At 45.7% G+C, this 16,192-nt stretch overlaps 1 protein-coding gene across 4 annotated transcripts in view; it reads right to left on the bottom strand.

Annotated features, from left to right (window-relative positions):
• The window catches only part of ssbp4 (single stranded DNA binding protein 4), a 161,744-nt gene that overhangs the window by 2,253 nt on the left and 143,299 nt on the right, over positions 1 to 16,192 (bottom strand). For all 4 annotated transcript variants that reach the window (XM_063032774.1, XM_063032773.1, XM_063032776.1 and 1 more), the window contains 8 exons: positions 14,918 to 14,988; positions 12,899 to 12,966; positions 11,848 to 11,896; positions 11,350 to 11,385; positions 10,697 to 10,748; positions 7,114 to 7,184; positions 3,690 to 3,768; positions 2,505 to 2,533 (listed from right to left, as the gene is read on the bottom strand). In XM_063032774.1, coding sequence (XP_062888844.1) covers positions 2,505 to 2,533; positions 3,690 to 3,768; positions 7,114 to 7,184; positions 10,697 to 10,748; positions 11,350 to 11,385; positions 11,848 to 11,896; positions 12,899 to 12,966; positions 14,918 to 14,988 — 455 coding nt within the window. The remainder of the gene's footprint in view (positions 1 to 2,504; positions 2,534 to 3,689; positions 3,769 to 7,113; positions 7,185 to 10,696; positions 10,749 to 11,349; positions 11,386 to 11,847; positions 11,897 to 12,898; positions 12,967 to 14,917; positions 14,989 to 16,192) is intronic.

Below are 16,192 nucleotides of genomic sequence, written 5' to 3'. Positions count from 1 at the left end.
ATGTCTGAATCACATTCACTGCAAACCATTACGAATTACAGGTATAAGGGAATAATTCATCCACGACTTCACGGCCAAACACCTGAGCAATCACATCATCACTCGCCGATGACACGACAGTGGTGCGGCTTGTCATCAACGATGTTGAGAAGGCTTAACAAGAAGAGATGGAAGAGCTGGAGGCATGGTGCCAGGCAAATAACCTCTTCCTTAATGCCAAAAGGACATAGGAGATGGTTATCGACTTCAGGAGAACTGGCACAACTCATACCGGTCTCTATATCAGTGACACAGCAGTGGAAACTGCGAGCAGTCTCAAACTCCTGGGAGTGCACATCACACACAACCTCTCTTGGTCCCAGAACACATCCTACACAGTCAAGAAAGCTTATCAATGCCTCTACTTTCTGAGGAGGCTGATGAGAGCTGGACTGCACATCCATATTAACGTCCTTCTACAGATGTGAAGTGGAAAGCATCCTGACAAGTTACATTGCTGCTTGGTATAGAAACTCCACTGCAGTGGCCATGAAGGCATTACAACTACCCATCACATCACCAAGCGCCTGCCTACCTGCCAGCAAGGACATATATACAGAAAGGTGCCTAGAAAGAGCCAGTAACATCATGAAGGAACCCAGCCAACCTGTCCATCAGGGAGGAGGCTATGTAGCATCCCTGCCAGGACCACCAGACTCGAAAACAGTTACCTTCCCGAAGCAGTAAGACTGATCAATGCCTCCATCCACTAACTCCACCATTACTTTATTTCATGTCAGTCACCTTAAGTACAGCCTCGCATCACCTTACGGACATACAATCAATTTATGTATTTATATTTATAGTGTTTTTACAAAAATTGTTATTGTTTTCTCTATCTTTTGAGTTTTTTCTGTGACCATCAGATCCGGAGTAGCAATTATTTTATTCTCCTTTACAGTTGTGCACAGGAAATGTCACTAAACAATCTTGAATCTTGAATGGAGAATCAAATATTTTTATATATGGAAAGCGGCTGTGGATGTAGTTGCAGCAAACAGTCACTAGATGGAGTCTGAACACAGTTTTACATTAAGTTTTGGAAATGATACTAGAGGTTATGTTTAAACAGGGATTCTCCCATTCTTAGACCTCTTACAGGAAGGCTGCTTCAAGCCGTCTCTGGATTAAGAATGCCTGACTTATGGACACTCCTGCATGTGCATGAGCTCCCATAAAATGATTCAATTCTAGTCCGATGTACACAATTGCATTTGTTCTTACAAATAATAGCAGCATGCAGTTTCCTGCCTCTTTCCATTTTTAGTAATTGTTATTGTTTTTATCAGTTTTCTGTGTGTCTGATACCATTCATTACCATTCTGTGAAGGTATGGTTACCACATTGAGTGATTTTTAAGTGCATTTACTAAGGGACAAAAGTAGACTAAAGGACTTCTGTCAAAGTGTTACCCAGGGTGGCCTGTACGTAGATTAGCATCAGAGCTGTAAGGCTGACGACCTGATTCTCTAATTGACCCAGAGGAGACTGTAGACTATGCTTGGAAAGCCAGTGTTATTCAGATCATTAGAATCCAAAGTCCCACAGCTACTATTCCAAGTAGAACATGAGTGGAGCTCTCAATTTCCTGGACATGACTCACTTCTCCATCAACAGCTAAAGCAGATTATCTGGTCATTATTACTGCTGTATGGAAGCCTGCCATGAATAATTATTTATTTGTTGTACTTTCTAACTAAATTACAGCAGTGACTAAATTTCAAGACGTACTTCAGTGGCTGTGAGGCACTTTGGGATGTGCTGAAGACGTAAAAAGACTCACGAGATATTTCTGATCATAGAAGGCGGCGGATTATGAAGGAAAATTTGACAGCAGGAGCATTATTCTGGATCAGAGTTGAGGGATAACTCTTACAGTTGATCGGGCCCACACATTCAGAAATGTTGCACTGTCCCACAATGAGGGTATCACTCGCCACCACTGGAGAAAGAGCCTTCTGGGACGTATTCTGAAAGTCTGAGCTGCGACTAGCAGGAATGACGGAACTGGTTAGGTGGGGTTCTTCTCTTTAACTGGTCAAGTAAACAGGTGGAGGGAGGACAGCTAAAAAAAACTTTAAGTGATGACAGAGTTCAGTAAACAAGGAGGTGCTTCTAATTCTATACTCAGCAACTTCAATAAGACGGTGATTGATCCACCTAGTCTGGAACTCAAGAGAAAGCTCTATTGCCTGGAGAGTTGGCAGAATGTGGATCTCGCTCTTACTGAGAGGCATAATGTGAGCAGCAGAGTAGGGTTTAAGGGGGAGCTGGCTAAACATACAAGGGTGAGAGGAGATGTGGTGGGGTGAAATGGAAATGGATGGGAGAAGACCACTGTGGGGCAGAAACACGAGCTCAGAGCAGAAGGTCTGTTTCTGAATTTAGAATTTATATAACAAGAAGGCCAACAAAGTCTGTGTGATCTGCAACATGTGACCTATAGCCTTCAGGCACCAACATACCTTTGACAATCCATCGATATCACCAGAACCTGAAAGACACAGAAAGACTGTTAGTTGCTCCCTCTCACCTTGGCTCATTTAAAAGCTCAGATCCTTGGCCCCAACACCAAGAGTGAACAGAAAAGGGTGTAATGATCATCTAGTTCCCAAATGGAGGTGGCAAGGCACCATGGAGCCCAAAGGAGGGGAGAAAGGCTCTAACACTTTTCATTCCAATGCCACCACTATTGGATCTTCATTCCCTCTGCCCCCTGATCTTGATGAATTGCATTGTACATATGTCCATGATAATGTTACTCTGGAAACCACCGAACATAAGGCAGTTCTGGGCTGCATTACATTGTTATAGCTGTATGCCCATGTTACTACACACTGATGCAAGCAAGCTTTTCATTGTACTCTACCTGTACCTCACAGTACTTCTGCATATGACAATAAATTCCACTTGTTACTCCAAGCCCAACTGCATGTTATTCAGTTCCATAATCTATGGTTACTGAAAGATTGAATAGTTTAGGACTTTATTTCCTGAAACGTAGAAGGTTGAGAGGAGATTTGATAGAGATATAAAAAAATAATGAGGGGTACAGATAGGATAAATGAAAGTAGGCTTTTTCCACTGAGGTTGGGTGAGACAACAACTGGAGGTCATGGGTTAAGGGTGAAAGGTGAAAAGTTTAAGGGGAACATGAGGGGAAATTTCTTCACTCAGACAGAGGGTCAAGAGAGTGTGGAACGAGCTGCCAGTGCAAGTGGTGCATACAAGCTCAATTTCAATGTTTAAGAGAAGTTCGGATAGGTACATGGATGGTAGGGGTATGGAGGGGTATGGTCCTGGTACAGGTCAATGGGAGTAGGCAGCTTAAATGGTTTGACACAGACTAGATGGGCCAAAGGGCCTGTTTCTGTGCTGTACTTCGCTATGACTCTATGAATGTTAATTGGGTTTTTAATCTATATTATTCTGTGTCGCTCCAGGCTCATGTCTGCTAATTCGGGTCCAAGCCTACGTTACTTGTTTTATTCCAGGGTCTTGTCTACATTACTTTGTTCTACTCCAAGCCCAAGTTTTCCTTATTTTGTTACTCCAGGCCTTCAGGCTATGTGTTGCCAGCCTGAATTACTTTTACTCCAGGCCCACTACTCTACATTACTACAGGCTCACTTTACATCACCGGCCATTACCTAGCGTTCCGTTCATGTGATGAGGCTCCATGCCTGCCATTCCACCAAGAGGACCCTCAGCTCCAGGACCCATTGGGAACTGAAAGAGAGATAAGGAAGAGACAAGTTACCTGCTACTCCATGCCACTCAATGCAGGGGTCTGTGTGTAGGGACCACAAGGCATGTTAGTTTTTTCTGCTCAGTGGGAAGCACAGATCTCCTTAAATAATAATAGGCTTGAGCCCAATCCACAAACTCAAGCTGATACCAGTGAAGCAGGATTAGAATCAGGTTTATCATCACTGACATATGTCATGAAATGTGTTGTCTTACGGCAGCAGTACAGTGCAATGTATAAAATGTTACAAATAAGAAATATAAATAAGGACATAAACAGTGCAAAATGATGAGGTAGTGTTCATAGGATCATGGACTTCAGAGATATGATGGCGGAGGGGAAGAAGCTGTTCCTAAATTGAAAAGGGATCTAGTGTTTTCCCAGCATCTATGACAAATAAACTCTTCTTGGGCTTCCAGCCGGGTACAGGTATCTCGATTTTAACCGACGTTTCGATGACAAACTCTGCCATCTTCATCAGGGATGGTGCCTGGGCATGTCTAGTCCGGTGGTATTTATACCCCCATCGTCCGTCCCTCCTGATTGGTTTGTCCTCATCCAATCAGGTTTCCACCTCCTACCTTGTATCAATGACGAACTCCGGCACCTTCATCAGGGACGATGCCCTGGCATGTCTAGTCCGGTTCCAGACAACGCCTAGAATTTTAGTGCTTAGTTTGAGCAAGACCTTCATCTTTGTTAAAATTCTTTTCTTCTAATTTTATTTCATTGGCAGTAGCAGAACATTGCATTCGCCACGGCCATAGGATTGACTTTGACGGCACAGAACTACTGTGTCGTGCCAATGGCTTTTGGGACCGCCTGGTGAAGGAAGCCTTCGAAATAAAACTAGAGGAGTTTACTTGTTCCTAAATTGTTAAGTATGCGTCATCAGCCTCCAGTACCTCCTCCCTGATGGTAGCAATGAGAAGAGGTGATGGGGGTCCTTAATGATGCCTGCCACCTTTTTGAGGCACCACCTTTTGAAGATTTCCTCAGTAATATTGAATAATGCTGCACTGTTGCATAGACCTATTGATGCACGGGTATTAAACCAACCACCCTGCTTGCTGCCAGGGTTTAAAGAAGGACATTGAGTTCTGCTCTTACCCCTTATGAGATATCAGTAGTACTGCAACATATATTATTATAATAATTATATGATTGGATCCTTAAGATTTCTATAGCTGGAGTGGTGTTGGGGATAAGCTCCCACTGTCTATTAAATGCTCCCAGTGGCATATATCTCAAATAGCCTCTGACAACCAAGTCCAACTCCTAGCCTTCTTGTGTGGCTTAGCTACTAAGCCCAGCAGAACCTTTTCTACTCTCAGGAGAAGGGGCAAAGGCAGCTTACTGGTGCATTAAAACCAGTCATTTCAGGCAGATGGGTCTTGTTGGCTGTGGTTGGCATCTCATCTAGCAGAAGGAAAACTCTGATCTCAAATCTCTGCTGCCTTGCGGCTATACCCACTGATGGGGAAAGTTCCAGAGCTGGAGTCCCTAGGGCAGTCCAACGCTGACTGGCAACTCCTGCAATGCCACTGGTGACAAACTATATTGGTCTCTGCCATTCCTTTGGATTCATTCATCAGCTGAGTGGAGAGGGGGCACCTGCTGCATGGGCGACAGCTCGCTCTCTGTATCATATTACCCAGGCTTGTGTATCATATAGACAGCTGAGATGCCACATCCATGGTCCACCCTAACCAATGAGGGCCTCAATTATATGATCAAAACTGATATCACCCAGAAATGCTAATTCTGTTTCTCTCCCCACAGGTGCTGCCTAACCTGCTGACTATTTCCATCTTTCTGGTTTTATTTTGGATTTCCAGCATCTGCAGTATTGTATTTTTGGGAATGAGCTTCCTGATCATTTCCTGTTCGAGGACACAAGCAGCCAGCGCTTGGTCCTAAATATGTGGAAGCTGTTCCAAGGACTGGGGGGCACTGATCAAAAATTTTCAGCAAAAGAATTCAGAAGGTTGACCGTTGATTTGGAGCTAATTTTGTGAGGAAAATGGAAGGAATCAATTGGTGCTTTCAAAGAAGGATTAGGCTAGGCATTAAGAAAGGATAATTTTCAGAGTGAAAGAATAATATGGATGGGATTTCCACAGTAGGAAAGGTGGATCAAACAGCCTCCTTCTATGCTTGAAGTGTTCTAAGATTTTTTGCCTGCTTTCCTAGACATCATGGTTATGCAGCACTTTTAACAAAATGGTCCAAGAAACTTCAAATCGAATAAAATTAGTGACCAAAAGCACGGTTGTGGGTGTAGGATTTAAGGAGGATCTAGAAAGAAGGGGTCAAAGCACAGGCGCCCATGGTTCAATCTGGGGATGACTGAGGGGACTGAAATGTTGATCAATAAGCTCGCGGACAGAGCACAGGAACAGCGGACTTTTGGATGAGCTCAATTTTATTCACACGACACACAGTTCAGCATTCAAAACTGTTGTCACACAGACCGTGGTGAACAAGCTCCTACATGCCGATCTAAATACACCATCGTGTAACAGGGTGTTGGGACTTCCTAACCAATAGACTTCAGATAGTCAGGATGCACCACCTGCTCCTCCCTACCCCATCATCCACAACATGGGTGCCAACCCCCTCCCCCCCCGGGGCTGTGTGCTGAGCCCATTGCTATACACTCCGCTAAATCATGACTGCAAGGCCAAACACCCCAGTGATCACACTGTCAAGTTTGCCGATGACAGGACAGTGGTGGGGCTCATCACCAACAACATTGAGACAGCTCACAGAGAGGAGGTGGAAGTGCTCGAGGCCAGGTGCCAGGCAGATAACCACTTCCTCAATTTCAACAAGGTATTGACTTCAGGAGAACTTGCCCCACTCACAACCTCTGCACCCTTCTATATCAGGGACACAGCAGTGGAAACTGCGAACATTTTCAAACTCCTGGGAGTGCACAAACTCTCATGGTCCCAAAACACATTCTACACAATCAGGAAGATATTCATGGTGAGATGGGAAGCAGACAAATCCAAGGGTAACAATGGTGTGCACCAGGGTTCAGCAGCTGATGGAATGAGATGAGCAGAGATGACATTAAAGGGTTGGAGTTATCTTCCCCTCCTGAAGCTGCTGAGTTACATTGGGTGCAAACACCCCTTTGTTTGCCCCACTCAGAACTCTTAAATAAATCTGGACAGTCTATATCTATCAGTTGTTTGACTGCAGAAAGCACAACCTGACACAATCCTCCTTGCAAATCTGACCCTGAGCACGGACCAGAGATCCAGAGCTCTCAGAATCACAGGTAGACTGCCCCACAGAGCCACTTCCCTCAGACTTACACCCGGTCGATTCCCTCCAGGCCCAATGGGATTCATCATCGTGTACATGTTCTCACTGGAGTTGGTAGAATCTGATAAAAAATAACAAAAGACAAAGGTTAAAGGCAGGACTTGGAGATTGCTGGAGTTTCATAGAAACAGAAAAAACTACAGCACAATACAGGCCCTTCAGCCCACAATGCTATGCTGTACATGTACTTACTTTTGAAATTACCTAAGGTTACCCATAGCCCTCTATTTTTCTAAGCTCCATATACCTGTCCAGGAGTCTCTTAAAAGACCCTATCATATCCACCTCCACCACTGTCGCTGGCAGCCCATTCCACGCACTCACCACTCTCTGTGTAAAAAACTTACCCCTGACATCTCCTCTGTACCTACTTCCAAGCACCTTAAAACTGTGCCCTCTCGTGATAGCCATTTCAGCCCTGGGAAAAAGCCTCTGACTATCCACACGATCAATGCCTCTTATCATCTTATACACCTCTGTCAGGTCACCCCTCATCCTCCATCGCTCCGAGGAAAAAAGGCCAAGTTCATTCACTCAACCTATTCTCATAAGGCATGCTCCCAACCCAGGCAACATCCTTGTAAATCTCCTCTGCACCCTTTCTATAGTTTCCATATCCTTCCTGCAGTGAGGTGACTGGAACTGAGCACAGTACTCCAAGTGGGGTCTGACCAGGGTCCTATATAGCTGTAACATTACCTCTTGGCTCTTAAACTCAATCCTTTCAAGCCACAATCAAGCAGCATTCCTATTGGAATGATCCACATTTCTGATCCTCACCTCATACCCAGAAGAAGCAGTGAGCAGAGACAAACTCTTTAGCACACTCTGTCCCAGCATGGCTCAGAACAAAATGCTCCTTTCTGATCTGTGTGACGGAACTTTGAACGGTTTCATTGCTACATTGACCAGGAATCAAAACACATTTAAACACAATAAGAATCAACTCCTGTAGGGCAGCCAGCCGAGTACTTGGGGAGCGTGCACACCAGCTCACTGACATCTTCAACACTCCACTCCTCCAGACTGCTGTCCCCACGTGCTTCAAATCAACCACCATCATCCCTGTACCAAAGAACTCTACACCTTCAGAACTAAACGACTCCTTCCTGGTGGCATTGACACCAATCATCGTAAAGTGCTTTAAATGGCTGGTAATGGGACACATCAAAAGCTCCATTCCTGCCACATCAGACAATCATCAATATGCTTACCAACAGAAATGCTCCACGACAGATGCCATAGCATCTGTCATGCACCTGGCCCTAACACACTTAGAAAACAAGGGCACTTATGTCAGAATTCTGTTTCTGGATTTCAGTTCAGCCGGCAACACTACTGTCCCACAGAACCTGGCGAATAAACTCCTAATGTCGGTCTGAATACACCACTATGCAACTGGGTGTTGGACTTCCTAACCAGTAGAGCTCAGATAGTCAGGATGTACTGTACAACCGCTCCTCCCTTTCCATCATCCTCAACACAGGGGCTGTGTGCTGAGCCCATTGCTGTATGCTCTGCTAACACATGACTGCACGGCTGAACACCCGAGTGATCACGTTGTCAAGTTTGCTGATGACACGACAGTGGTGGGGCTCATCACCAACAATGATGAGACAGTTTACAGACAGGAGGTGGAAGTGCTGGAGGCCTGGTGCCAGGCAAATAATCTCTCCCTCAGCGTCAACAAGACAAGGGAGATAGCTATCGACTTCAGGAGAACTTGTACCACTCACATCCCTCCGCCCTTCTACATCAGCAGCACAGCAATGGAAACTGCCAACATTTTCATATCCCTGGGAGTGCACATCTAGCACAAACTCTCATGGTCCCAAAACGCATTCTACACAATCAGGACAGCTCACCAATGTCTCTACTCTCTGAGCAGGCTGAAGAGAGCTGGACTTAGCACATCCATACTCACTTCATTCTACAGATACATAGCAGAGAGCATCGTATCATGTTGCATCACTGCTTGGTAGGGAAAATGTACTGTGGCAGACAGGAAGGCTCCACAAACGACAGTCAAAACTGCCCAACGCATCATCGGCACCAGCCTACCCACCATCAAGGACATATATAGAGAAAGATGCCAGAAAAGGGCCAGTAACATCATGAAGGATCCCACCCACCCTGCTCATACACTGTTCTGCTCTCACCAGGGAGAGGCTACTTAGCATCTATGCCAGGATCACCAGACTTTCCACAAGCAGTTAGGCTGATCAACACTTCCACCCACTAATCAAACCCACCACCACTACTTTATAATTTCCTGTCCTTAGGTATAGACACTCCTGTGCCTAGTGTCACTTTATGAATGTACGATCAATCTATGTATAGAAGCTATCTTATGTATGTATAGTCATTGTGTTTTTTGTGCTGCATTTGATCCAGAGTATCAGTTATTCTGTTCTTTACACTTGTGTACTGGAAATATTATGCAATCCTGAACCTTGAAAAAACAGACATCTTCTCCTGACACACAGAATATGTGAGGAGATATCACAGCACTACAGGGGTACAGGATGAGGCAGGTTTAGTCTGTATTTAAGCTATAATTTTCATTTTTTAAATAATTGGAAACATCAACAGAACAGCTGACATTAAGATGTCCCACTCACTTGCCAGGACACACTCTAGTCCCTGTGGGACTCACCCATCCTGGAAGGTCACCAGTAATCCTGTGGACATTGTATGGTCACTCTGCCGGGACACCCAGATATGAACAGAACATTAGAAGTGGATCAGATTGATGGCTTGGATGAACTTTTTGATGGGCCACTGCCTGAACTCAGCTGGGCCAGATCCAGGACTAGACCCACCTTGGCCAGAACCAAGGCTAGACCCAATTATAGACAGTGTGTGGATTCATGAACCATCTTCTGAACTATTACGTGGGATTTGTGCAATGCTCTCCATTCTGTCTCCTCACATTAAAGGGGGAGATTCCAACACAGCAAGATGCCCCCCATGGCAGAATAGACTAACACTGCATGTGCAGACCACAGGCTGGGGTAGGAAGCGGAGTATTGCTGGGGCAGCCTATACAGTAAATCCCTCTGTGCCGTGTGGAATGACATGGAAGGTAATTCCAGAAGATGGCTCAAGACAGGCGACTGAGCCGCAAGGACATGAATTCAATGAGAAATTTCTTCAAAGGGCTCAGCCCAACACCGCTGAGGTCTCAGCACTCAAAACAATCGGTGTCAAAGAGTTGGCCACGTGGTTCAGCTTGTTGCCATGTCTGCCCATCCCATCCTCCGGACTGCCCTTCAAGAGCAGCAGGCACAATAACTGGAAGAGACCATTTTCCAGTCTTTAAACAGGTCTCAAGGCTGCGTCATGGCAGAACATGTAACACACCAGCACGCGCCATCTGGGAGGATGCTTGGTGCACGGGGTTCAAAGTAGGCAGAGATAGGGCCTGGGTACTGATGCATTCCAACAGGTGGGACTGAATGACCCGACAGTGTTATGAATCACAACCCAACACCACTCCGACACCCCTATAACTTCATTATCCTCCATCACCGTCGCTTCCTTAAGAACCAAAAGAGGGACGAGATTCATTACCTCCAGGGCTGGGAATGATTGGCGTTCCTGAGGGTCCGCTGCCCGGTGGACCCTGAGAGAGAGATCACATGGGAAAAAAAACAGGTTAACAAAGGGCAACATGGGAGGGGTGCGAATGGTATTGGGGAATCCTACTCTGTCGCGGAGGGGAGGAGGAGGGAGAGAAATGGAGCTTAGAGTGACTGAGGGAGGACTGGGGGAGGTAGGGAGTAAAAGCTGCAGAAATATCTGCCGTTCAGTGGTGGGAGTGGAACAAAACCAGTCAGGAAAGGGTGGACATTGGAAGGGGAAGGGCTCAGTGTGGTTAATGGCCTTGGGGAGGCTTACAGGGTACGGGTGCATCAGACAGAATGTGCAGGAGAGGGAATGGGCAGAAAGAAGGGAAGGGGTGCATCCAGGGAGGGGCTTGCATTGGGATGGTAGTGGTGTAAACTGTGATGGGAAGCGAATGAGGAGGGGGGAACGCGGGGTGGGGGAGAACTGCAGGAGAGGAATTTGAGGAGGAGAGAGGAGCTGGCTGTGGGGTGTGCAGGGAGGGACGATTAGTGAAGGCAGGTATGGGCTGGAGGGTGTGGACTTTGGTGCAGGGGTGGTGTGAGCAGGCCTTTGCCCATCTAGCAGGACGTGCATTTTTCTGAGGACAATAAACTCACCACATAGCTGCCCGGTGATGATGAGGAATATGGTATCTGGGGCGAAGAAAGAGGCAAACCATTAGCAATGAACCTCCATTACTGGAGACTTCAGGTCTAGCAACACTCCTACGTTATAGCCATTGTTGGACCCGCTTAACTGAAGATACAATCTATAAGAACATAGGAGTAGGTCACCTTTCAGTAAGTTCATGGCTGATCTCATCCTAATGTCAGTGTATGCAACGTTAGGTATCTCCATTTCTGAGCTGTTTCGCAGTCACTGCCAATTTACATTGTTTTCAGAATGAACTCGAGTCCTATTGTAAAACCATTAACCAACCAGAAGAAGAACTCAGTGATAAGATTGGATAACTGGCAGGAATAGGGCTTGGAGTATTGACACCAAAACAACAGACTGACTGTGATGGGGTTGGAAAAGGGGAACCGATCACATCATTGTTGGAGGATTATTTGGTTTCTCTGATTCCTTCTGACACCTAATCATTGGTTACTTACCGAATTAGCATTGGGTGGGTTTGGCCATGATCTCCCACCACCTGGACCCCTGTAATCAAAACACATCCCTGTGTTACAGATATCATACAGGAGGAATACTCTTGCCAATCACTCAGACAAGTGAATGCTCCTGATAACAGACAGCACTCCCCAATATGGAGGTTTTAAATGGGAGACCGTCATAGACAGACCCTTCATTGGAGACCATCACTGGAGAACCCACAACAACATCTGGATCACAATTTCTTCTGACCCAAATGTTGCCTTTGCTTCTGAGAAGTCTCTTTATTCATCCTTTAACACCAAGCATACAATTTCTAAATTTTTTCCAAAAAACTGAAACTATCTGTTTGGTCATTTTACTTTGCTGCTTGTGTGTCAGTTGGCTGCTGCATTTCCTACTTTACAGCGAGTGCACTGCAGATGTATCCCATTAGCAGTAAGGTGCTTTGAGTTGTGCTGATGTGGCTGAGATGCTGGCGGCAGTGCTGAAGGGTCTCGCAGGGCAATCACTGAGGCTGCAGGCGGCCATTTGGATCATTCCGACCAGGACCAGCATCCAAACCAAAACCTAAACTGGATCGTTCTCCAAGACTGAGGCTGCTCACTATAGAGGTGAGCAGGTTCAGAGTAGATCTGAAGATGGCACATTATTTGGGATGGACATGAAAGATTGAATTGGAAGAAACTGTTTTCATTAGGGATGGAGTTTATAAGGTGATTGAAGTAAGATCCAGAAGGGCCAAACGGAGAATATTTTGTGCAGTGATTTGGAAAGAGGGGTGGAAGTAGATTCAACAAGAACTTTTCAAAGGGTAATATTCACGGGGTAATGAAATGAAGCAAGACAATGCTGGTCAAATGCTGGTACAGGCCATGGACCAAATGGCCACCCTTATTATCTTCTATAGTAGTCAATTGATGACACCTTCCCTTTATCCTCGAGGTGGCCCACAGCATCTTCTACTGATGTTACAATAGTCTCTGTCTCCAATGACTAGGACCAAATCACCACACAACCGAAAAACTGCAATTCATTAGGAAATCTTACAGATTCATTCCCGGCATTCCAGGGCCTCCTAAAGAGTTAGGTGGGGGCCGCATTGCGCCTCCGTAATTCTGGAAGAGAAAAAGACAAAAGATCCAGGAGTGAGTGAGGGATGGCAAGGAATGATACCACTATACCTGCCTCAATTACTTTCCCTGGCAGCTCATTCCATGTACTCCCCACCCTCTGCGTGGGAAAGTTGTCCCTTGGGTCCTCTTTAACCCTTTCCCCTCTCACCTTGCACCAACGCCCTCTAGTTTTTGATTTCCTTTCCCTGAGGAAGAGGCTGTGCTTGCACGTTCTGCATGGGCTCTCCGGATGAAAACTGTTGGTGGGTTAATTGGCCACTGCGAATTGCTCCTTGTGGGTGGATGACTGGGGGGGGGGTTTGGAGTGGGTTGATACAAATGTAGGGAGAACAAAATGGGATTAGTGTAAATGGGTCCTTGGTCAGCAGGGGCCAGGTGGGCTGAAGGGGCTGGTCTTGTGTATGACGCTGTGACAGGATGGGATCAGGCGGTTCGACACAGGCGAAAGTTTGACAAGTGGGACATCTGCTGGAAATAAGGATTCTCTCTGCAGCACAGATTAACTGTAAAACTTCAGTGGGAATTGAGAGACAGCTCCTGAGGGTGGCTCCACTCATTTCCTGGTAGATTCAAGCTTCTACATTAACTCCAGCTATGAAGGTCCTTGCTGTTGCTCAGTTTGACAGTGTGCAGTCAGAGTCAGTGGAGACTCCCATCCTCTCACACTCCCCCACTCCCTCTCCACTTTCTTTGTGTCTGTCTTTATCTCTGCAAAGCTGAGGACCCTGTACATTACCTTGTTCCTCCCTCAGAGACACAGTTAGGCTACATACACACTACGCCGGATAATTTTGAAAACAAAGCTTTTTCTCTTCGTTATGACCCTCCGTCCACACTGAAACGGCGTTTTCATCCCTGAAAATGGAGATTTTCTAAAACACTCTCCAGAGTGTGTAAATTTGAAAACGATTGTTGCGCATTGTAGTGTGGACGGGGTAAACGGAGAGATTTTAAAATGCTGTCATGACAACACCACAACAATAATGCTTTTTCTGCTTCTGCTTGGTACTGCGCAAGCACTGCCGGACGGCTGTTATAACGCGCAGTCGGTGTGAATGGCGTGAGAGTTAAATTGTAAAGTGAGCTTTTTTGACTAGATCCCCTAAGTTGATTTGATTGAGTCTATCTTTAAAAATATTAATGTCAGAAATACTGCGCAGCTCTGGGAGCAGAAGATTCCACTCTCTTGTTGATCTTGGGTAGAGGACGGCTTCATGCGTGTGTTGTTTACTTTATTGTCTACGTTAATAGCTTGTTTGGAGTTAAACATCTCCACATTCTCCACTGCTTTGCTGACTTTGTAGTCATTTGTAACTCACAGAAACAGCTCAACTTCATTGTCTGTCTAAATGAAGAAGTCCGGTCTGCTTCTTCCAGCAGAGGTTTTCTTTGTATTCCTTGAAGATATTGTTGAAAACTTTCTTTCGCTGTTGTTGTTGGTACTCTAGTTTTTGACAAATGGAAATAGCACAACCCCACCACGGAAACGTAAATATTACACTGTTTCCTCTTTGCTTGTTTTCTGTAGATGTGTCTGCGCATGCCCAGTAGGAGTAGATTCGCCCAAATATCTGTTTTAATGTGGACAGAGATATTTTGAAAAACGCCTAGTGTAGACGCCTGTCGTTTTTACTCGAAACCGGTGTTTTCAAAATTATCCAGTCTAGTGTGGATGTAGCCTTAGACTTGTTGAACAACTTCCGGCATTCTTTGTTTTTTTTATTTCAAAGCAGTTGCAGATTTTTGCTTTCTACCTTTGCAAGCCTAAGACTGACTTGGAAAGGAAGATGAGAAATAATCCTGACACACCGTGGGTTAATCCGTGAATCCGGTGATCATCCATTAAGGATGAGAAAGCAAGATCATAGACAGTGGAGGAACAGCGTGGCCCTCAAGGGCAAAATTTTACCTAGGGGAGTGATTAGAACTGTACCTGGGGTCCCATCCCAGCTAGTCCTCGAGGAGCAGTCATTCGCTGTATCGGACCGGCCATTCCTGGATGACCTGAAACACAAAAGCAATTCTTCATCAGAAAAACTCTCACATTCCCTAAGATCCTTCGTAAATACTGGCCATTCCTAGGACACCCCATAACACCGTCACAGTCCCGTGGCGCTCCTATAGGTTCTAATACACACTACAAAACATTTCAAAAACAGACCCATTTCCAGCATTATTCATAAATACGGAGATTAAAGACATTATGGATTAGTTTCATCTGTCACTTGTACATCAAAACATTGAAACACAGAGTGAAATGCATCAAACGTGTGAATGAGGATTCTGCCCAAGGATGTACTGGGCAGCCCCAAGTGTCGCCACACTGCCAGCACCAACACAGCACGCCCACAATTTACTAACCCTAACCCTTAAGTGTGAGGAATGCAGGAGGCGTCACAACCATGGACCGTGCTGCAGAGTCGATGCGCCCACTCGAGCAGGCTGTAGAACGGGTTCGGCAGGTGCGTTCATGAGTGTGCGTGTTCCAGCTAACTACCATTTCGTCTTGGTTGTATTTAACTCCCTTCTTTTCATTCTAGTCTTGTCGAGACTTGACTGAAAGCACAGCAACGTTTACACCTCCTGCTTATCCTCGTCCTTGCCTGGGAAAGTGGACTACCGTTTTGACCACGGTACTCATTTAGTATCTAGTTATTTCTTCCAGCCACGGTGTTGCCACGTAACTTTCAGTCTGAGAGCTTCAGTTAATGGGCCTGTTGGCCTAGCGTTTATTGTTTTTCTTTTCCTCTAAATCCACAACAGTTCTCATTAAAGTCAGTGAACTTTTGACTCACTTCAGGGTCTCTCTCGTCTCCGCACTTGGGTCACATCAGGACAGGAGGAAACTGGAGCACCTGGAGGAAACCCACTTTGTCACAGGGAGAACTTATAGACAACGGTGGGAACTTAACCCTGACCACTGGTGCTGCAAAGTGTACACCACCGTACCGACCATTCGTGGAACATAGAATAATAGTACAGCACAGTACAGGCCCTTCGGCCCACAATGTTGTGCCGACCCTTAAACCCTGCCTCCCATATAAGCCTCCACCTTAAATTCCTCCATATACCTGTCAAGTAGTCTCTTAGCCATGGAATCCCCGTAGATACTGACACAGTCCTGCAGTCCCCCATGAGTACTGACACACACCTATAACCACCCCCTCCCCCCCGCAAACACTGACATTTCAGTGACATTTCTTATCAA

Source organism: Mobula hypostoma, chromosome 24 (genome assembly GCF_963921235.1).
Source record: "Mobula hypostoma chromosome 24, sMobHyp1.1, whole genome shotgun sequence".
Lineage (NCBI taxonomy): Eukaryota > Metazoa > Chordata > Chondrichthyes > Myliobatiformes > Myliobatidae > Mobula > Mobula hypostoma.
Note: the sequence above shows the minus strand (reverse complement) of the source record. Positions and strands in the feature narration are given on the sequence as shown.